The sequence below is a fragment of the Centrocercus urophasianus genome, unplaced genomic scaffold (genome assembly GCF_019232065.1).
Source record: "Centrocercus urophasianus isolate 14NV4802_14NV808 unplaced genomic scaffold, USGS_Curo_1.0 seq_10, whole genome shotgun sequence".
Lineage (NCBI taxonomy): Eukaryota > Metazoa > Chordata > Aves > Galliformes > Phasianidae > Centrocercus > Centrocercus urophasianus.
Window position 1 is genome coordinate 43,551,067 of NW_024884142.1, and position 22,976 is coordinate 43,574,042.

General features: G+C 35.9%; 1 protein-coding gene across 1 annotated transcript in view; it reads right to left on the reverse strand.

The window, feature by feature from the left end:
• TRDN (triadin) overlaps positions 1 to 22,976 on the reverse strand; it is a 206,521-nt gene that overhangs the window by 83,839 nt on the left and 99,706 nt on the right. The window contains 2 exon segments of the mRNA XM_042827318.1: positions 13,831 to 13,893; positions 14,735 to 14,797. Coding sequence (XP_042683252.1) covers positions 13,831 to 13,893; positions 14,735 to 14,797 — 126 coding nt within the window.

Here is a 22,976-nt window from a genome sequence, read left to right on the forward strand (position 1 = left end):
ACAATGTTTGTTGGCTAACAGTCTATGATTACCCACAGAAAAACAGTTTTATAATGAAGATGCCTTACAAAATATGACCAGTAGTACCACCGGCTGTCTCAAAGATTTCCAGTAAGTCTTACAGAAACTTGCTTGTCCTTGCTTGTTTTATATGATTTATTTTGATATAGGTGTTCATTTAGTTTTGTAATTAAAAATAGGAGAAGAAAAAGAATAGAAAAATGAGCACAGGAATCTCTAGAATTGGGGATAATCATCTTGAAAAAATCATATTTTCCAAAGTGCTGTATATCCACAGTAAAAATCTTTTGGTCTTATTGACCGAAACACAACTGAGAGCACACATTAGAATTTTGGTTTTTGTTTCACAGATGGAGTACAATAGCAGAGTTTTAAGATAGTGCACCTCCAAAATGTGACAGCTAACACTCCCTTTGGAGTAATGCTCACAAGAGGAAATTTTGTTAGCAGGTGGCATTTGATCATTGAGAATTTCCATCATGTGAATGATATACATAATTAAAGTCTCTTAGAGACCAGTCTCAGTACAGTCTGCTCTCAAGCTAGCAGATGTACCAGAATTCAAAAACAACTTATTATGTAGAAAGATTTGCAGTTAATGTGATTTAGGAGAAAGACACCCTAGATGGATGAGTATCATGAAGTTAATAATGAACTGCTATTGAACACATAGTAGTTAAATAATCATTTTAAAACCTTCAAATATATTGAGATGTATTATAGTTAAGCATTTCTTTTTCTTTTTTATTTACTAGAAGTTATAAAATGTCTTTTTTTCCCTACAAAACAGTAAAAATTTCAAGTACAATTCTGACACTGAAAATTGTTTACTTCTGAACTTCCTCTTAAAATTGATAACTCCATTGCTTTCTAATTTATACATATTTGATGATATTTTAACTCAAATTTTATAGTATTAACAAAGTCACTATCATCTTAACCATATCTCGAAGTTTTGGGGTGCATTAATTTTTATTTTAATTTCAGTCACTGAGAAAATGTATCCCTGCTAATATTAGCAATTTTTCAGAGTGTCTGAACTTTCTGTTTTAAAGTGTATGTTTTATGATAATGTTATTCAAAATGTCATATCAAGGAGAATTAAAATAATATTGTTTTTTCTTTTCAGTGGAATCAATAACTAGCAAGACTATCTAAATTGCACTTAATAAGAATCCTTTCTTAACATGCTTTTCTGAAATCGCTATTAGCATAAAATAATTGTTCAGAAATACCAATACTTCGCCCATGTGGAAGATTCTGTCTTTGTACTAGAACTTGGTTTTGTTCCCTTCTTTATTCATTGGGCAAGATACCAACATATGTTGCATGACAATTACTGAAAAAGATTCTTCTTGATTCTCCAAAATGTTTTTGGTGTGAGAAATTCTAACATCTTTGTAGTCTTCTTGACTGCTTTGTAAATATACAAAAAAAGTATCTGAATAATCATAGAATAGAAGTAAAGAATCATATTAACACAGTAGTAGTAGACCCAATAGCTACCCCTTCTGCAGAGTTCAGGAAATGTTATATGGGGAGGTCAGTAAGTATAGAGTCTCAGATGGCAGGATTTGTGTCTAAACCTCTCCAGGCAGGACAGCAAGAGAGGGAAAAGTGCAGAAGACATTACTGTTTCCAGGTAGAATCTAGAGGACATGGAGCTACTATCAGGTAAATTCAAGGTCTCTGAAGTGACGTGAGACTAAACTATAAGAATGACAATGGAGAAAAAAACGTGAGATAAAAAAGAGTTTGAAGAATTTAGGTTTATGAAAAAGCTGATAACATTCTTGGTGATAGCACTTCTTTAAAATTCTGACAGATCATTAAAATTTATTTCACAGATTGTTGTGGAAGGGGTAATTTTATATTTCTGTCTTGGGTATTTTAGAAAAAGTACATATTTAACATAAAATAAATTGCTTTTAAGCACCTCTTAATGAATAATCAAATATTTTATCTCCTTTACTCTACACAAGAAACATATTTCCTTGCGAAAAGAATGTTAAGATATTATCCATTTATTTTAAATAAAGCCAACAGTTAAAACCTGGAATGTATCAGATAACCTAGAAGATAATGGATAAGTTATTTATAAATAGAATTTTGATCTTCATATTTTATCATTACTGGCTTATTATCTAAACATAGCTGAACAATGATTTAAAAAAAACAAAGTTTTAAATATAATTCAGAGTAGCTGGGTACCTGTATCCTTGTACCACCATATGTGACAAAGGAGTCCTGATTTCACCTCAAAGAGATTTCTCAAGATTATTTGAAAAAATTTCTTTCAAAGGCTCAAAAAATGTTGAGAGTCATAAGCAAACAAGTGATTCATCTGCATTTGTAGTAAGAAACATTCTGCACTTTGGGAACAGCCGACTTCCACTGTACCAGTGACTCATGGTTCCACTAATTACTGATTTCTCCTTTCTACTTTATAATTGCTGGAATGGATTCTGTTTCCCCCACTGCAATGCAGGTGCAGACATGTTCTATTGCCTTCTGAACTCATCAGGAATGATTTAAAAAAGCAAAACTCTGGAGCACGATATGAAAGCACAGTCATCCGTACACAGGAAGATGTAAGTGCACTTAATTACACATGCTGCAGTCATTTAGGGAAAAAGTAATGATTTTATGTAGCATGTGTAGGCAATAACATTAATTCCTAAAATTTCAGAGTCAGATCTTTTCCTGGAATAAACTGGCATTTGAATTAGTGGAAATGTAACAGCTGAAATTTTTCTTCAAAATTTTTACTTTTTCTTGAAAAAAGATGGGGAATATATGATCTGTACAACTTTCTCAAGAAAGGTCTGCACCAATACTTTCTGAGTTAATCACAAGAGGGTTTTTTTAGTCATAATGGGCTTTGTTAAATGTATACATGCTATGCATCCTTCTGATGCATCTTTACTTGTTAACACATTTCAATTTCTTCCATATTGTCAGATAAAGGGCTGCGCAGATAGCATCTGTAGACATAAGATACAGATATATTTTACTTACAATAAATGAGAACAAGCAAGGCCATTGGAAACATTTATTGTAAGGTTAAACAACCTTAACTAGGAGTAATGCACAAAGGATGCCATATTATAAATCATGGATACTATCAGTCTATGAACTTTCCTAAGAGAAAAGCATCCAAGGGATGGAATTACACTTTGGAAAATGTGTCGTGGAAGACTTTATCAAATATGTATTAATTAAAACCTAGTATAAAAAAACTAAGTCCTAATTTCAGGGTCAAAAGAATACAATTTTTTTTTGTTTAAAAACTGAAGTGAAAGAAAAGAACAAAATCAGCCTTATCCAAAATGCCACAGATTTCCACTAACTTTATTTAGATCTCCACAAAGCCTTCAATTTTTCCTTTGAACAACAGCAGAAATTTTATAGCAGTGTGTAGGTATGTCATCACCACCTGATGATGTGTCTGTGCATAGGTGTTTCACATATAACGATTATCTTAAACATCAGGCCTGCTGACTCAGATGTACACCTTATTTTAAGGGAACAGATCTGTTTCCCTACATTTAAAAGATTAACTTTTTGTTGTTTGAGGTATGTTCTAATCCTGTTATTTCTGGATGTGACTGGAAAAATAAGAACTACATTAATCTCTCGACCAACATAAACAGAGTTGATGCAGTAAATTAGATTCTTTAATTAAAGCTATGCCACCCAGCTGCTTGCATGACCCAGGTACTTTGTACACATCTGAATGTCCAAAGGCAAAATGATTGTTTGGTTACCTGTGTGGTATTTAGATTGAATGTCACCCTCAAGTTTGATATGTATTCTGTTATCTAGATTTCTTGTATTGTCTTTCTCCAAAACCTTCTTTACAATGACACTGCAGAAAAGATGCTAAAATGACTTCTCTGCTTTACTCAAAGAATATTTTCTTGTTATTTAATCAAAAAGTGACTTTGTAGTTTAAATCCAGGCTTCCTCCTCTTTGTCTTTATTTACTGAAAGTCTCATATTTCTAATTCTTTGCCAGCAAGATATTACCACCATTTTCCTTTATCCTTCTTTGTTCAGTTGTAGTCAAAGATGGAAAAAAACAAGCACAGTGAAACATGCCCAGGCTGAGCAAAATTCAGCGTAGTTTAGAAAGCACTTAACATATGGGCATTAGTAAAGGCTGAACCACTGAAAGGTGCTTGAAGTTCATTCATCTGCTGCTAGTATTTCTTGGGAAGAACAATTCGTTTACAATAATAGAATGGAAAAGAATAATTTGAGTTGGAAGGGACCCTTAAAGGTCACCTGCTCCAACTCCCATGCAATGAATAGGGCCACCTACAGCTAGATCAGGTTGCTCAGAATCCTGCCCAGCCTGACCTTGAATATGCCCACAGACAAAGCATTCGCCATCTCTCTGGGGAACTGCCCTAGTCTCACCATTCAGTGTCTCACCACTCTTATAATAAAAAACTTCTTCCTTCTATCCAGTGTAAATCTCCCTTCTTTTAATTTGAAATCATTCATCCACAGTCAATTGCAATGAAAAATCAATTATATATTGAGCCAGTTGTTACTGTAAGGTCAAGGAGAAACAAGGGAAAGGTAGGACAAAAACTTGTTTCTACCTCTGTCTCTGGAGTTCACCTCACTTATAGTTCTTACTTGACCTTGAAGGGTGTAAGTGGTTGGTCTTAGAATAAGTAATATTAGTATTACTATTCCCACCCTTTCAGTAGGTAATAACATACAATATTTTCAGAGCCACTGCAGTGACCTTACCACCTCTGTACTTTTTTCAGAATCAGTGGGAGTTATGTGCCTGGACTACTTTGACGTGTTTGTAAATCCTGCTATGTGCCACACTGCTTCTTTAGGCACCTAAAAACCTTTGAAATTGTGTCGTCAGTCATTGCTGAAAATGGAGCTTAACATTCAAAGTCCACTGAGGGTTTTGAAACTTTCAGGTTAGGATACACAGGACATCTTTTGAGCTACCTTTTGTCTTTATTCAGGAACAGACTCCCCTAGTGTCCAGTCATACGGACTGTAATGATTGCTTTTCTGCTTTGTTTGCACTGCCCCTCACTGTGATCTTGCTTTTATTTTTCTGTCTTGAGTGATACAATTTGATTTTCACTAAGTAGTTATATTTGTCTCTTGATGTTTTCTGGAAATATCAATTGAAAAGTCAGACTCTTTAATTTTTCATGAAAACTGAGTATTTAGAAAATTATTATGAATTATGTGCTTTATCTTGCAAAGCACATAAAAATAAATTGAAAGGGAACTCTCATTCTTCCAGAAAACCTGCAGGACTTGTCTCCAATGGCATTTCTTCACCGACTTTCTACTACATTCTCTGTTGTCTTGTCATATGTATCTCTGAGATTGTACATGTATAATGTTCAGCACTAGAATAAGCCATCACATTATCTAAACTGAAATTTTGTTGCTGAGTCTCCTGTATTCCAGGTAGTTACTTTTTCAGTGGATGCCTATCTTCCACTAGGTAAACAATGCTCTTCTACACAATCCTCTTCTATGTAAATCAAGGAAAGCAAAACCATGGTAGTTTATCACTTGTAGTGTTAAGAACATGTACCTCATTTTCAGTCTGAAGTCACTCAGCTTCAGCTTCCACTTATTCATCCTTTGTTTAACTTTTTCTAGTAGTCTAAAGGAGCTGCAGCAGGAAGAATCAATCTCTTTTCTCTGCAAGTTCTTAGAATTCACTCTAACAGTCATCTTTTTTTAAAGATATGAATACTTTACCTCTATGATGAATATCCTTAATTTATAAATTACTTCAGTGACTTTTTCTATTTTTTGTCCAGTTCAGACACCATATTTACATGCATCCTTCAGCCTCTCTATTGCCTTCCACACAGGTGACATGTGGCCATGGCCATTGTTCCCTGTTGCAAGGTTCACAGTTGAACACTGCAAATTCACAGTTGTAGGAAAGAAAAAACAAAACAAAACAAAACAAACAAACAAAAACACCAAAAAATAACCTCAGCTTGCCATTCACCTTGTCAGTTTTAAAGATATTCTGTGGATGTAAATGTAAATGGTAATATAATGCATGAGACATTAAGGAATTGAGCCCTGAGGTTAGAGAGACTATATTTGGGTGTCATGACAGAATATAACTCTGAGTAATGGGATAAAATTAAGCAAGTGAAAATTTAGGCAGACTAGAATGAAACACTTCTTAACTCCGAGAGATCTATTAGGTTGTAGAATAATCTGTGGGAATTGATGGAGGCTGGGCTACAAACTGAACTGGATAAAGCACTAGATGATATTCTGCAAGAAATTATCCAGCATTGCCAAGAGAAAGGATTAGATGACCCACAGGTCATTTTCATCTCTACTTTCTGTGATTTTGTTGTACAAAGACCCACAAATATGAAATTGTTAACCAAATCATGAGATGTCAATACACCCTGTCAGGGAAAGAAGAGTGAATAACATCACCTGCTGGTAACCATGCAAGAATCCTAATCTAGCATTTCTGTGTGTTAGAAAATGCAACCAGAGCTGTAGGCTGTATGCTCAGTTCGTGTCTGAAAAGAGAAACCTCTACCAATGCAAAAATGTCAGGAAACAGCAGGTGAGCTATGAATAGGAACCAGAAGAGGAGGAGGAAAAAACAGAATCAGGATGGGCTTGAGAAGCATAATCGTGTCATGAATAAATTAGTCAGGAATGAATCAGCATGTTGTGCAAGGATTGAAACCTGAAGCTCCAGTAAACCAAGTGGAAAAAGTAGAAATTTTTGTAGGCTTTGGTGTATAAGCATTGATTCACATAATAGTAATACTATATTGAAGGGCTGAGACCATAGCCAGTGTCTTTGCCAACCTTTGTACAAACACAGCAAGCCATGGCCCCCGCAGAAACCAATATGTGGATGGGCGAGCTGAGAGTGAAAGCTCTCAGGGGAGCTTCAGTAATAATATAAGGAAAGATCACATACAGTTTTGAGGTGTATGTGTTCCTAAATTTGATCTGAACTTATATCTCACTGTTCTTCCTTAATTTTTGCTGTTACAGGTTCATTTTATCAGCATGAGGAACCACTAGACAACTCACTGTGTATTATTTCTGTTACTTAATCTTTGCATTTCTCTTCTCCCAGTCTTTCCGAACCAAGCTGCAAATGAATATGAATTACAGACACCTGTACTATGTCTAGGTGGAATGAGGTTAATTTTCATCACAGTAGCCCACTACGGTGCTGTGTTTTGGACTTGTGGCTACAACAGTCTTGGTAGCACACCAATATCTTTGCTATTACTGAGCAGTGGTTGCAAAGCATCAAGGCTTTCTCTGTTGCGATGCTGACCCTTTTTTCTCTTTCTGCCTCCCTACATCAAGTTATGAAAAATTTATGAGGGACACAGCCATGACAGCTGACTTAAGTTTGCCAAAGCAATATTCCACACCATACGAAAACGTGCGCAAGCAAGAAAACTCGAAGTAGAGGAGTAAAAGGCACAAAGCTCTTCTTACAGTGTGATCATTGCTCAAAGTCTGGTTGGGCAGTGATCAGCCCACTGGAAGGTGTGTTATATGGCAGCCTCAAAATCTCATTTTCTTTTTCTTTTTTTTACTTATTAAGAAGTCCTTATCTTGATCTATGCATTTTCTCACATATCTTTTCCTGTTGTTTCCCCTTTCTCATTGTGGGATGCGGAGCAAGTAAGTGACAACCTGGGTGCTTAGCTGCTGGATAGAGTCAGCCTGCCACTGTGCCCTTTTTAATTTAAAAAAAAAAAAAAAAAAAAAAAAAGTTTAGAATGAATCAGGCTTCTTTCTATATGTTACAACAACTGCTGTAAAAATAGAAAAATAGACCTGGACAGTCCAAATGGCACTTAGTACCTTAGTTTGTCACCACTGCAGTTTTTCCCTTTTTCTCATACTTTTCTAGCTAGACAGAAGAAAAACTGTGAATAAACTTATTTTTTTTTCTGTTCATGACCAGTCACTTCCAAAATATCTTGGGCTATCTTCGTCTGACTTGACACCTCAAATTTGCCTTTGTAAGCAGCCTAAACTGAGACAGCTGCTACATCCCACTGGCCCTTGCAGAGCTAAAACTGGGGTTCTTCTAAAAGCATCCACCATTCCCCTGTCTGCTGACATCTATCGTGTGACATCTTTCTCATTAGGCAACATGAAACACATGGCAATATTCATGCTGGGGACAGCATGCTGAAAGCTGTCAGCACTTAAGCTAAATATGCTGCTGGGAGTGAGCAGGGCAGAGTGAGGAGTTTCCAACCCTGCTCTTGAGACACAGCAAAGATGTATTCCTACAGATGTGTGCAAGCAAGCAAGTATGAGATCAACATCTGGTTCCCAGACAAAAGCCCTCAATCCACTGCAGATTGATTCACCCAAAGCACTTCAGGTAGTGTGCTGTGCATCCAGTCCTCTAAATGACTGAGGTATGTGAAGTGCATAATCGTCATAAGGTATATTTTAATTGATCTGGAGGTAGCAGTTCTCTAAAATATTACTTCTGAGAGTGATGTGAAACCCGAATGACACTGTAATACCTTTTCAGACATTACAGTAATAGGAGAAGGAGCTGGATGAAATAAGTAAGAGGTACATCATTTTATCAATGACTTTTTAAAATATCCACATTTGAAAACGAACAATAAAAAACATACAGACAGAATAAAATAAAAAGATAATTGTCCACCAGATGTCACTAGCTCTTTTCTTATAACAGAACTACTTATATCAAATCTGAAAGGGTAAGGTTGAGCCAAGAAAGTTGCAAAACTAAATGCCTTTTCTATTTCTTCTTTCTTGCTTGCTAAGACTGGCATTTAAAACAAATTAAACACAGCTGATGACAATATATCATGCAGAAAAATCCCTGAGAGCAGAGAAGTCATATTTTCTCATGCCTGATTATCTCCCCTCTGCTCTGCCTACTTTCTACTGCAACACTGACTGAACATAGACTTCACCCTCAGCTACTTGATCTCACTGAATGACAAAATAGTGGGAGTGACCTAGCTATCCCGGCTCCTTGGCAGTTACAAGGAATTGTTTTCAGTTTTTACATCTGCGATCAACTTTTATTTTATTTTCTCATAATTGCGGAGTGATTTTTCATGACTGTTATAGTGACATCACTACGGTGTACTTTAGTGTCTGCATTAGCCCTATAGCAACTTTTTCTGTTCAGGAGGCAAAGATTTGCTTAGGTTGTAAGTGAGACATCACCAATTGCCTCTTCTCCTAACACTTTGTGGTGTGAAACATATGACACCGTAGCATGCATCACAGATGTATCCATAACAGTGGATGTGCAAGCATTGTGACTTAGTTCTCTTTTTTAGATAGAGACTGCAGTGATCCTTCGTAAGGCTCAGATGAAAGACACTGGTCTACTGGGTGAGTGAGTGAGCCACTGGTCTACTATGAGTGGGTGAGTAGTTTACACAACACAACCCTAACTTGTTTTATCTCTGTTAAGGAGAGCTGATCAGAGTGGTCAATACCTGCAAATAATAAAGGTGTCAGGAAATTTGGGATGTTTAATCCAGCTAGGACTGATTTGGTGCTCAGAAGATATATATTACAGACTCAGTGAAAATCTGGCCTGCATGACATATCTAGACCTGAATTTATGTTTGTGGAAAGTGAGGGAAAAGGCAGTAACTACACTTGCAAAAGAGTTAAAGGATTTATTAGGGGACAATGCTGCTCAAGATCTAAGTATTTTTACTACCGTAATCATTTGAAATTATGAAGCTATAACTGGAATGTAAGATCATCAGTGATAGCTGAGCAGAGCTTTAGTTAGGAAATAGTGTAAAGATCCAGGGTGACATTTTCTGTGTTTTATCAGCTCCCTTATTACCTATGCTATTTCTTGTGAGAACAAAACAAAACGGGAAAGAAGGAATCAAAGGCAAATGCTGCTCAGGAACTTTATGAATTTTCAGAAGGAGCAGCAAAGCTCCAGACAGTTGGGACCATTAGAAGACAATCTTCAGGCAAACTACGGGTATATGAAGAACATCAAACTCCACACAATGTTGTTTCCTTTAAAAAATAAAGTCCGATCTGACCTTACTATCAGAATTACTTTTTACAAGCTCAAATAGTAAGCAGAATATGAGAATGAAAGGGGGAAAAACTTCTTTCTCTCAGTCCATTTCTTGTTTGTTATTTATGAACCTGGATGCTTTGAGCAACTATTCCCACCTTCATAATGATTCTCTGTCACATTTCAGTGTTTTACAAGAAGTTAGAAGCCATGTTTACTTCCACCCCAGGCTAGTGGTGTTTCTAAAAGCCCCAGTTTATCCAGGAGTCTGGACACCAAAGTTTTGGAAGAGAGATTCCTCAGTTCTTTCAGACTGGAGGCTGAATCCCTCTGATCTGAATCATCCTTCCCACAGGAGCCTTGGAAAGCCAGGCAAAAGCATTTCTCTGCTCAGGCTCAACATGTCCCATCACAGGGATTTGGAGATGTAGTTTCCTCCTCATCCTGAATAGCTCCGGATAGAATTTCTTAAAATGGTTTGAAGTGTGACTGTGCCATACCCTTGTGCCTGACAATTATGTTTGTTTAAGCAATACCTCTGAGTTTGTAACAATGGAATTATCTATTTTTCAGGACAATTAACACAATGTTTTTGTACTAGCTGAAGGTCAGAGGATTAATATGGTTTTATCTACAGTGCATTTTTAAAAGCTAATTAATAATCATTCAGTTCATTTTGTACTAAAGACTGAGGACATTTCACATTAGATGACTTTTGCTCCTCTACAGCAACAGAAGACAAGGAGAGAGAGAAATGCAGTGAGAGAGGCACTGAGAAGGAGTGAAATGGTATGCAAATAAACAAATACATCACACAGATGCAGCTAATGGAGAGCAAGAAAAAACTATACTCTGGTAAATTGTTTCCTGGACAAAGGGGCTAATCTAAAGCATTAATCAGCAAAAATATTCAGCATTTGCTGGGGAATGATGAAGCACTTATTGTTAGAGGAAGAGAGGTGGAGAGGAAGTGCTGCTCTCAGGGCATTATTTTAGAGAAGTTTGCATCACCCACTGCTTATGAAGCATCCCCACCTCTCCATCATGTTTGCATCCAGCAGTCTAGTCTGTATATTGCACCAAGGAGATCACTTGGGTAATAGGTCAGATGTGAGGCATCCAAGAGGCTGTGCATGGAGGTGAGGAACAGGAGAGGGAACATGAATCAAGAGGGCATCTTCTGGCAGCAGCACCGCTTTCTGGCACAGGGATGGAAACAGGTGGTGTCAAGGAAGCAGCATGCTCCTTGGCTCTTGGGACATCAGTGTTTGGGGAGAGAAGAATGATAGAAAACAGAGATGTTCAGGGGTAACATAGTGGCTTGAAAACAATGGGAAAGAGTTTATTAGGGCCACAAAAAAGGTCCAAGTGATGGAACACCTCTCCTAGGAGGACAGGCTGAGAGAGCTGGGGCTGTTCAGACGGGAGAAAAGAAGGCTACAAGGTGACCTGATAGCAGCCTTTCAGTATCTAAAGTGTGTGTAGGGGGGAGGGGTGGAAGAGGGGGTGTTAAAAATGAAGGGGACAGACCCTATAGTAGAATCTTTTCTGATGGGATAAGGTGAAAATATTTCAAACTAAAGGAGAGGAGATTTAGGCTGGATATAAGAAGGAAGTATTTTACAATAAGGGGTGGTGAGGCACTGGAACAAGTTGCTCAGAGAGGGATGCCTCATCCCTGGAGACGTTCGAGATCAGTCTGAACAGGGCTCTAAGCAACCTGATCTAGCTGTGGATGTCGTTTTCATTGCAGGGGAGTTGGACCACATGACCTTTAAGAGACCTTCCCAACTAAGGACTCTATAATAGTAATGCAGTGGCCACTGTATAGCCTTTTAATGGGAAAAGTTAACAATATGGGAAGCCTCTTCTACTCTCTTAGTTGTGGATATTTATTGATGCTGCTGATTAAGCGCTCTGAAATTTTTTCACTGTGTCTGCCCAAAGAGCATAAATTCTATCAGACACGGAAGCATCTCCTTTCAAAACTGGGCTATGCACCACTATTCTGTTGATCAAATGTGGCAATTATTTCAGGCTTAAAATCTTTTAGGGATAACAATAGGTACTGCCAATCAAAGCTAGAAAATACACATGCATTCAAAGAGAAAACTGAATGAGGAATAACAGCAACATGTGTAGCAAGAATATATTATGGATTACCATCCTCTTACACAAAGGCTAGTAAACTCTTTAAAATGCAGCAACCTACAGAGCTTATAAAAGGGACAGGAATGTGCAGAAGTCTTGGTTTGTCTAATCTGTGTCTTTTTAGCATTGGTCGGATGACTCATTGGATTTAGCAACAGCTCGTGAAGATGAGCATACTAATAACTTTGTGCTGCAGCTCTGGCATAAAATGTAATATTTTAAAATTCTGTATTCTCAAATGAAATACAAGCTTGGAACTAGAATAGAGTTAGGAGAGATATTTGAATTGTCAGCTTATTTTCTTTTAAAATATGTGCTTATACATTTAAATATGCAACTTGTGAAAGGCTATCCCTCCCTCAGTGTTCCTCTTCCTACTATAGTAGATTGAATTGTACTTAAATATGGGGCTGCCAGTACAGTACTTTATGGTATCCAGAGTTGTCCTCTGTATTTTTATTTTATGGAGCATAAATTAACATTGAACGGGGAAACATATGTAGATCATACATGACAAAATGGCAAATACGCGCATATTCAGATTTGCATATGTAATCTACAGCATTAGTAAAGAATGGGATATGTGTCATTTTGCCTTTTGATAAAGTTCAACAGATTTAAATAATTAGGTAACATAACACAAGCCTTACTTTGAGGATGTAGCAACTAAAGTCCTAAATCTTTCAGTCTTAATTTCAACCTTTTTCCAGAATTACTCTAGTCTACAGAAAGACTCATTTGTGCTCTGTATGACAGATTATGTAGAATATGTCTACCTGCAGATTATGTAGAATATATTTAGCAAACTAGAAAGCAAAACCAGTGTCTTTAGGTGTTATGACGACCTAGGCCACTAGACTGACCCTTTCATTTCTGTATGATTTTAATGAGAACTGATTTTAATGAGACAGCTGTGTACCTTACTGGAGATATTTTTGCATTTGTATGTTAAATCTGCTCACAAATGTACTGAAATAACAGGGAATAAAACTTACAATTATCTTAGATCCAAAGGTTAATTTCCTGTCTGATTGAAATTTGAATATTTCAATATTAAATACTGTAAAACAACATGGATCGATTTAAGGACACTTACTAACTTCATTTTTAATTTTAAAAATATGTATTTTGAGTGTGGATAAAGTCTCGGAAAAATAATTAAACTATTTTCTACTACAGTAAGTGATTTGATATGTAGATGTTACTATTTATTACTTAAAATGATTTGAACTTGTGAAAAAAATCATGCAAAATTCAATGCACCACGTTCAGTTTTTTCATGTCATGTACTCTTTTAAACTGCTCCTTCTTTTACTGATTTCAAGTACAAACTGAAAATTGTGCGTATAGTCTGTAGATATATATATATATGCACATATATAGTATGCATAAAACACTATAGATATTTTATGTAATGTAAATACAGTAGTTAAAATACACTGTGATATATATATATACATATCTATTTCTAGCTTGGATTCTTAATTGATAATGAATTGTGAGCATCACTATCTCAAAAGAGTTAAAACTGAAAGTGCTCAAACTAACTGGTCAGATATCTATTGCAGAGAAAGGAGACTTCATCTTCTTACCTGCTTTTTTAATTTCAGGGGTGGCTGTTTTCTCTTGTGCTTTCTCTTTTTTCCCTTCTTTTTCTAAGATTTAATCAAAGAAAGTCATTTGATAAGTTATAACACTGAATCATACACTCAAATATGCATTCATCTAAGCCCTGGTGAGCACATTCTGAAAAAAAGTACTTTATCTGGGAGTTTAACTCAGACTATTCCCTTATAGCACTTGCACCTGACTAGCTACAGAGCAATCAGCTGAAAATGAAAATTAATCAGTATGCATCAACTATGAATGATTTTGACCCTCAATAATTCATCAAAGGCTAGACGAAAATCATCAGTGCATGAACATAGTACCTTTTAGCTTAAGTTCCAGTAGCAATGAAATCATTAATAAATAATAAATGACATAAATATTTTTTCCATCAGACAAAACTCCTAATGGATTTTAGATGCTTCCTGGGAATGAATAATCCAAAGTGTTATTTAGGTGAATATTAAGGCTTTGCAGTTTGGTCACTATAATTTTTGTTTGTGATTCTGTTAAAAAAAATCAAATCAACAAATCCCACTATCATATATTTGTACACAGTAATCTAAGTGATATACTGAGTTTAGTATATGGCAGTACCGATGTGTACAGTTATTTATAAGGTCTCCCTTAAATTGCCTAACAAGCCCATATATGCCCACCAATCATGATTTTTTTATTTTTTCAGGAAAAGAGTTCAGAAAATATCAGTCATTAAACTCATCAGATACTGAAGAAGAAGCAGTAACGTGCAAATGTTGATTAAGGAAATAAAGGAGAGGAATACAGAGCCAGAACCATAGGACTAGCCTAATCAAAATCAGCAGGATTTGATTCAGGAGTGGGAATAAAAGCTGAATGAAGTCGACAAGAAACATTAACAAATCATACCTTTCTTCTTAGTTTCAGAGGTAGTCCTCCTTACATCCATCACTTTCTTTTCCTCCTTTCTCTCTAAATATGGAAAGAAAAGGTTGACTATTTTCATACATATGTATGCATGTTTGTGTATATATATATTTACATAATCTGGCATGAAAATTCTTAAATTACTGTAATAGGTACTAAATTTGATAAGCTAGCCACTTATTTAGGAGTTTAACATCAGCATCTTAGAAATACATCTTGCTTCTCAGAAAGTATATTTGAAGTTAAGGATAGAACTGGAACTAGTGCATACATCAGATACTTACTACAGTAAATACTAATTTAAGAAATCATGCTCATTATCCTGGTAGGAGTTTATTATGGTGATTCAGTAGCCATGCACCTGTGCGGCTGTTTCTTTAAGAAATCTAACTTAGTGGCAGCAAAACATAAATGATACTCAGGAATGGATGCATAATGCCATGAAAAGCCTGCCTAAGTAATATATCTTTATAACTCTTTTAATGAATTGAACCTTTGAAACTGTCTTAGGACTTCATGGAGAACTGCAGTTAACAGATTACCTACAAATAAAACAATTCATTCTTATACATCATCTGCCTCAATTTTTTCAAAGAATTGGACAGAGGCAGAAATAAGGATAATGTCTTTGCTTTTTTTTACAAAAAGCTATGACAATTTAATTACTTATTCTATGAACGTTATTAATTAGAAAATTGTGATTTCAGCAGGGTAAATCAGGAAGTTATGATTCTTATTTTTAATTCCAGGAAATGAATCCTCATTTAAATGGGGAAGAATACAAGAGTATTAGAATAGCTAACTTAAATACTTTTATTTTTTAACTCTTCATTTACATAGAAAAAGGAAAATTTATCATCTTCAGGTTGTGCTGCACGGCTTAGGATGTTGATTAAATTAATGGAACTACTTTTATTTTTGTGATACTTTACTTTATGAATGTGGATAAGAAAGCAAGCTTTATTACCATAAAAAATGGCACAAACACAGGAGCAGAGGTCTGTGAGTCTTTTTTTGAAAATTATTTAAGGGGTAGGCATATTTCCTGAAGCCAGAAGATCCAAGAAGCAATTATACTATCATCCCTTGCATAAATTAACATGAAGATAAAGGAACTTACTTTTCATTTCCCCAGCTACCACAATAGAATTTTATTCTTTGTGAAAAAATATGTACAAACAGGGAATGAAAAAAATTAATTAACACGCTGCACAGTGTGCTTCCTGTGCCAAAATGAGTGTATGCTTGACAGGAAAAAACGATATTTTCATAGAGTACATGAATTTCACAATATGTCCATGATTGTTTCATAAACAGTTATTTTGCCTACCATGGAGTGGTTTCACCAATATCCAGGTTCTCCTCTAACCATACTTCTGCTGAATTTCTGACAGCAATGTTTACATTAAGGTTAATGTTACCGCGTTTTGTTTCTTTCTTGTTTGAAATGTGTTTTCTCAATGCATTTCTTTTGTCATTGTTGTGACAAAATGAAGCGGAAAATCATTGCATGCATTTTTCAGAATAGTTCTCCCCATATTTTGTGTTTAAATCTACCTGCTTAATTTGTGAGCATACTGGACTTCAGGCTTCAGATTCCTTTGTGTCTTGAGTACACTTTATGGTACTCGGGTTTCTTGAGTACCTGCAGAGTGTTGGAAGATTCTTTTGTTTGGTATATTTTAATATTCTTGTTATTGTCTAGCTGTAAGGTTTCCCTGAGTTTCTGTCTCACGCTTTGAAACAGTGTTTCAGAAACCCCTGCTAGAGATCATGGACATCTGAAAAGAAAATGCTCTTCAGCCTTAGATTACACAATGAACAGTGTAATAGCTTCACTTTCCTTGCTACATATGGTTTTTAGTTTTTCCTTTCCACATGTAGTCAACTCTTTAATTTCTAATGCATAGTTTGTTTGCTAACTCCACCTGATTAAACTGAAAACTTTTAACATAGCAAGCCTGTCAGTTACTGTCAGAAAAAAAGCTTCCTTCTACCTTCTTTCTTCTAACCTTTACTCCTAGCAACCACGAATTAACTGCTACTAGTATTTCTGTGTTTTCTCTTCCATTTATTTTTTCCGACTCCCTCTGTTCTGGTGGAACAGCTTTTTTAATTGCTTTTGCTTCAACACATTCCAAGTTCCAGGTGGCACACAGGATGCACTGTAAGCCTTAAGTCTTCACAATCAAAAAATTCTTTTTAATCAGAGACCGTTTCTGTCTTTGTGCAGCATATCACAAGGTTCTGGGGCTCACCTGTGTCACATAAAACCCACTCTGCATATCACAGAAATATTCAGAGTTGAATGTGTTCTGAGAGTCATGAACTGAGACGTGAAGCCTTGAGAAATAGAACTTTGAATAGTAGACTTATGGAGGGTAGCAAGGAGGAGGCTGCAATTAACTTAAAGAGCAAAGAGAATATATCCCTGGCTGCAGAGATTTTATTGCTAAATTCTTCCACCAATTAATTCAACTGATAGAATTTTCTAATACGAGGCTCTTAAGTAACAATATTCAGAGTGCCCAGTGAGCCTAGTGGCATCTCTACCTGTTACAAATTTTCTAGAGGATGTTTACAGAGAGGTATAAAAGTACTGTGGCTCCCAATTACCACTAATGCTGCCCAATGTCATGCATAATCTTGGTCAAAATCTCAGGGAAAGCAGTTTCAGAATCTCCATCAAATTCTCAGTTGCATTTAGCCCCATTGATGCCCTTTACACTTATTGCTGACAAAACTTTACGTAAGTGAGATGATAAATTTGGTAGGTCTGTATTATATAAAGAATTATTTATGATTTAAGGAAGAAGTTCAATTTCTTGAATTTATTTCTCCTAAGCCTGAGTGGTTCAACTTTAGAATATGGCATATTAAGTGTGTATTTAGCACCAGTAAAAATAACAATTTTTGAAACTGTAAATGCAGTGGTATTCCTCTGGATATGTGCACTAAATGGCAGAGCAAATAAATAAATAGGAAATTTGACAAGTCTTCTGTACTGTAAGTTATAAATTCCTGTTATTTGAAAGTGATTTTTTGTTAAAAATACAAGTAGGAGGACTATACAGCTCTATGGATCAGTGACATAGAGGGATCATCATACGCACAAACAGTGGGTTATGTAAGAGAAAACAAAATGTTTCTGATGATTCAAAATTGACTACAAGATGAATTCAACTGTCTTTTTAAATATCTGTTGTTATTATTACTGTTACTTTTAGCTGATAATGTAATCATCACTATATTTTTTTTCCCAACAGCAGCACTATATGTGGCTGATATCTTTATGTGCAGGTGTAATAGGGATGCAGACATGAAGATCTCACTTTTAAAAGCCTGCAGTACTTTTTCAAGAGTGAGATATTAGCTGATGATAGAGTATAAGGCAACAGGATCAATCAGGAAGTAGAGCAATGGACTTTGCGTTTAGTCAATTTATTTCATAGAATCTATGTAAAATTGGAATTTAATTTACGACAAGGAGGAAACTAATTAATATAAGATTCAATTAAAGCAGTTATATGTTTTGGAAATTTTTTTAATTGGGAAAAAAAAAAAAAAGAAATCCATATAGTTTTCCTGAGACTGGGGGAATGTGAACAGTTCTAAAGAAGCACCTGAGATGGAATGCTTTGTTTCTACATAAATGATGAGGGACTGAGGGCATTGCTTGAAATCCAAGTGAAATTCAAAAGAGACCAAGAAAGAGGTGTTTCGGTCTGAATTACCTTTGACAGCTCTGAAAATGTCTTTGTGTTATTCACAAGAGATGTTAGCTAATGCTGGGCCAACGCTGGGACAGGAGATAAAAGAAACATGCTAACAATGCTCCACTTGAAAACAGGCATGGTAATACCAGCATGTTATTGTGGCAGAACTGAGAGGGTAATCTAAATTTAGGGATGCATGTGAGTTCTGAGGCATGATGTCATGGAAATGCTTTCCAGGCCCTGAAAGAGGAAGGTGCCGTGAGAATTTCCTTTCTATTGTTCCAGGTGCTCCATGTGCTTAGGGGGACACTGACTTTGGAAGGACTTATCAACACATCCCATCCCCTCTGAGAGATGGAGGTAAGGAGAGCAGCAAAGTACAGACTCAGATACTTTCTTAAGGAGAGGCACGAGCATAAGAAAAACTAACTAGCTGAGTGAATGCCAGAAGTTCAGAGATGTTTTCATTTAGATAAGCCTTCTAAAGTTCAGATATTTATACAAGGCTTATCTGCATTTATCTAAAACCCTGTTGCCAGGAAATATTGGGAGAAAAGCTCTTGTGAGAGACTTTTGATATTGCCTGGCTTTGTGAAATACAACAGCTTTTCTTCCCTACTTATTCTCATCCTGACAGGAGCAAGAAACAGCGGAGGTGCATGCACACTCAAAAATATACAAAATAGAACAAAGAACAAGTTGATTTAATTTGCAATGTGAAACTATAATTCAGACTGGATACAACAGGTAAAACTTAATTCCTCTTTTCTACAGATACGTCTGTACACCTTAATTACAGTCATAATTTTAAATTTCATTACAAAACCCCTATATTTTAATTTCCTTATTAGTTTTGAAGATATTACAGCTATTCTTCCTTTGTTTTAATTAGTACTGACAGCCTTTCTCTGCTGAACTCTATGAAAGATTTGCCATTCATTTCTGTGGGATCTGAATTATATTTTAAATATTAAAATGACTCATTACCTTTCAGCTTTTGATAACACTTTCTTCCCCTCTGTATTTTGCTTGGGGTGGAGAGTGTTAAGGACTAGTCAGAGATTTTTTGTATTAATATCACATTAATTCAGATAGAAAGACAATTCTATGGTTGGAAACTCTTAGATCAAGAAAGCAAGGAAACACTTCTAATTAGTTTAGTATGTCACAGAAACTCCAAATGTTTCAATTCAATTTTAGTTTCATGTCAAATTTGACCTCAGCTATATCTAAAAAAAATCCCATACTTGGGTAAGATTGTCCACATAGGTGCAATTATTTTATCCGTGAGAAACTATTTTGTCTTGTTTTTGCCAAGCTATGTGGCCAAAGTCAAGTAAAATCAAGTAAACTTAAACAGACTTTTTAGAATTGATTCTTCTCACACAAAAACACATATACTCACACATTCTCCTTAAAATACTGGTGAGTGCTTAGACTAAATTTATGTACATTTTCTTCCACGTTCTCTTTCAAACTGCATCTTTTCGTTTCAGCAGTCTAATGTGCTGCAATTTGTTCTCTTATTGAGCAGGTGAATGGGACACATAGGTCACTGGAGATATAGTACACTCTGATGTCCCAGGCAATCTCTACAGCCTGTTTTTGCATTTTGATACCACTTCACTGTTTTCAAATCCCAATTTGGAATAGTATTTGGTAGTTTTGAAGATTCCTTCATGGAGATATTTTCAAGTTCTTCAGAAAGTAAGCAATAATGATATCGTGATTGAAATTCCCAGTGCTTTCATCTGACCCACGTAAGTGTTCTTTGTTTCTTCCTAGAGTGATTCTAGGCTTCTCAGCTCTGTCGAGTTAAGCACCAAAACTATTTGCTAATAGAATGGGGCTATATGTTGCCCTCACTAAACAACATAGTGGGGGCAAAGAAGAATAGATACCAGTATAATGAAGCCATAAAATTCATGTCAAGGGAAAAAGATGGCATACCAATCTCCATGGCAAGACCTGCATTAAAATTTGTCAATGACAAATGCAGTGTGAATATGATGACTAGATATTAACCAGATGAGGTTTAACAAAAGCAAGTGTAGAGTCTTGCATCTAGGCAGGAATAATTGCATGCACCGGTACAGGCTGGGAGATGACCTGCTGGAGAGGAGCTCTGCAGAGAGAAGGACCTTGGTGTCCTGGTGGACGACAGGTTGGCCATGAGCCAGCAGTATGCGCATGTGGCCAAAAGGGCCAATGGCATCCTGGGGTGCATTAAAAAGAGCGTGGCCAGCAGGTCGAGGGAGGTGATCCTCCCAGTTTACTCTGCCCTGGTAAGGCTTCATCTGGAGTACTGCGTCCAGTTCTGGGCTCCCCAGTACAAAAAAAAGACAGGGATCTCTTGGAAAGAGTCCAGCAGAAGGCCACAAAGATGGTGAAGGACCTGAAGCATCTCCCCTATGAAGAAAGGCTGAGTGAACTGGGTCTGTTCAGCCTTGAGAAAAGAAGACTGAGAGGAGACCTGATCCAGGTCTATAAATGTCTAAGGTGTGGGGAGCAGAGTGGTGAGGCCAGACTCTTTTCAGTGGTGAGTGGAGACAGGACAAGGGGAAACGGACAGAAACTGCAGCATAGGAAGTTCTGCACAAATGTGCGCAAGAACTTCTTTACAGTGAGGTGACGGAGCACTGGAACAGGCTGCCCGGGGAGGTGGTGGAGTCTCCTTCTCTGGAGATGTTCAAGACCTGCCTGGACACCTACTTGCACAACCTGGTGTAGGGAACCTGCTTTGGCAGGGGGGTTGGACTCGATGATCTCTGGAGGTCCCTTCCAACCCCTACGATTCTGTGACTGTGATTCTGTGATATAGCAGTGAAGAATTAAATTCCTAAGGGAAGAGTGGCACATTGGGATACTATCTTCTTTGGAAAGAGTCATACCAAGAAAGCGAAAGCAGCAGAGCTATCCTGTCCTCATGGCTGACACTCTTACTAGGCAATAAGAATCAAGGATATCACCAACTGTGTTATTTATTTTGAGAAAAATTTTGATGATTATTTTTATGCATCATTCTTTTGAAGAAAAAAAAACAAAAAACCCCAAAACATCTGAAGTTTTAGGAACAAGGGATGATCAGGCAAAGTATGATCTGAATGCTTTGACTCATTTTTCCAAAGCAGCAGTGAAACTTCTTCATTTGAAATCCCGGAGAATCTTGATCCAAGTAAGCTTTCTCCATTTGCAATTGCATCATAGGCAAAGAGTTATTACTTACCAGTAACACTTTAAAAAACAAGTCTCTTAGATAATCTTCAGAATTATTTAGTCTTGTTTTATTGGGTACATTTTGATGAATATTTATTTTTAATTGTAAAATTAAATATTGTGAATTGGATAAATAATATTAAAGATGAGAAAATATAATAATTTATCCAATCAATATATATATACCTTTATAATTTAACTCATTTTATATATTCTCGTAAGCATTTATTTAGTGCCCATTTCATTATTTTTTCTTATGGTAGAATAAAAGCAGTACATAAGAGCCTTGTCATTAAATAAAGTGTCAAGGGGTTTCTGAAGATTTAGGCTGTTTTCATCATAGCTAAATTATCTAGATTTTACTGTTTAAATGTCTAACCTAAATCATCAGATAAATCACTTTAAAACCTTGTTTAGATGATTTCATAGCTTTTACTGTCTTCAGTACAGACTCATGGAAATGTAAGGCATATATTTCTAAAAAAAAAAAAAAAAAAAAGGAAGAAAGAAAAAGAAAAAGAAAAAAAAAACAACCCACCCCAAACCTTTGTTTTTAAGCTGCATGTATAGTACCTTGTTTAAGATATCTGACCTGTTTTTTATAACAGATTGGTTTAAAATCTAGCCCATTGACTTATGATATTTCTGACAGAAACATTTTTCTTACTTGCTTTTATTTATCCCTAGATTAGAAAATTATCAGACAATTGACTGTTGCAAAAAAATATCAATATTATTAAAAATATTCAGAATTGGGATTAAAAGAATCAAAATTTTGCATTGTTGAAAGGCTGTTAGTGTATCTTTTATTAGAATGATTATTTTAAAGGATAATTTATTTATAACAATGAAATATATTTTATAGAGCAATCTATGTACAGAACAGAAGGTCATTGATAGACAGAGGCAGATCGATTTGTATAAGATTTATGTACTTCTGTACATCAAGGAAGCTTTGTCAAAATATTTGTGGGACTCAGTAATTTAGATGCTCTTGGATATACCTCCTAATGTTGTATTCATCAGCTGAGATATAGACTAGAATTTCTTCCTAAGAAAGTCAGGTAGTATACATTCTACTCAGATTTATATTTCAGTATGAGTTTAGCCTCTGCAAGAGTTGTGGAGGAAACTAAAGAAATTTATTTCACAGTAATTCAATTTACTGCATTCTTCAAAATTTGTAATTGAGGGATTCAAACAGTGATCTAGAGAAAGCTTTTTTTTTTTTGTTATTATTTCTTCACAGATGTTGCAGAGATATAGGGTTGTTTTTTTTTTTTTCTTTATTT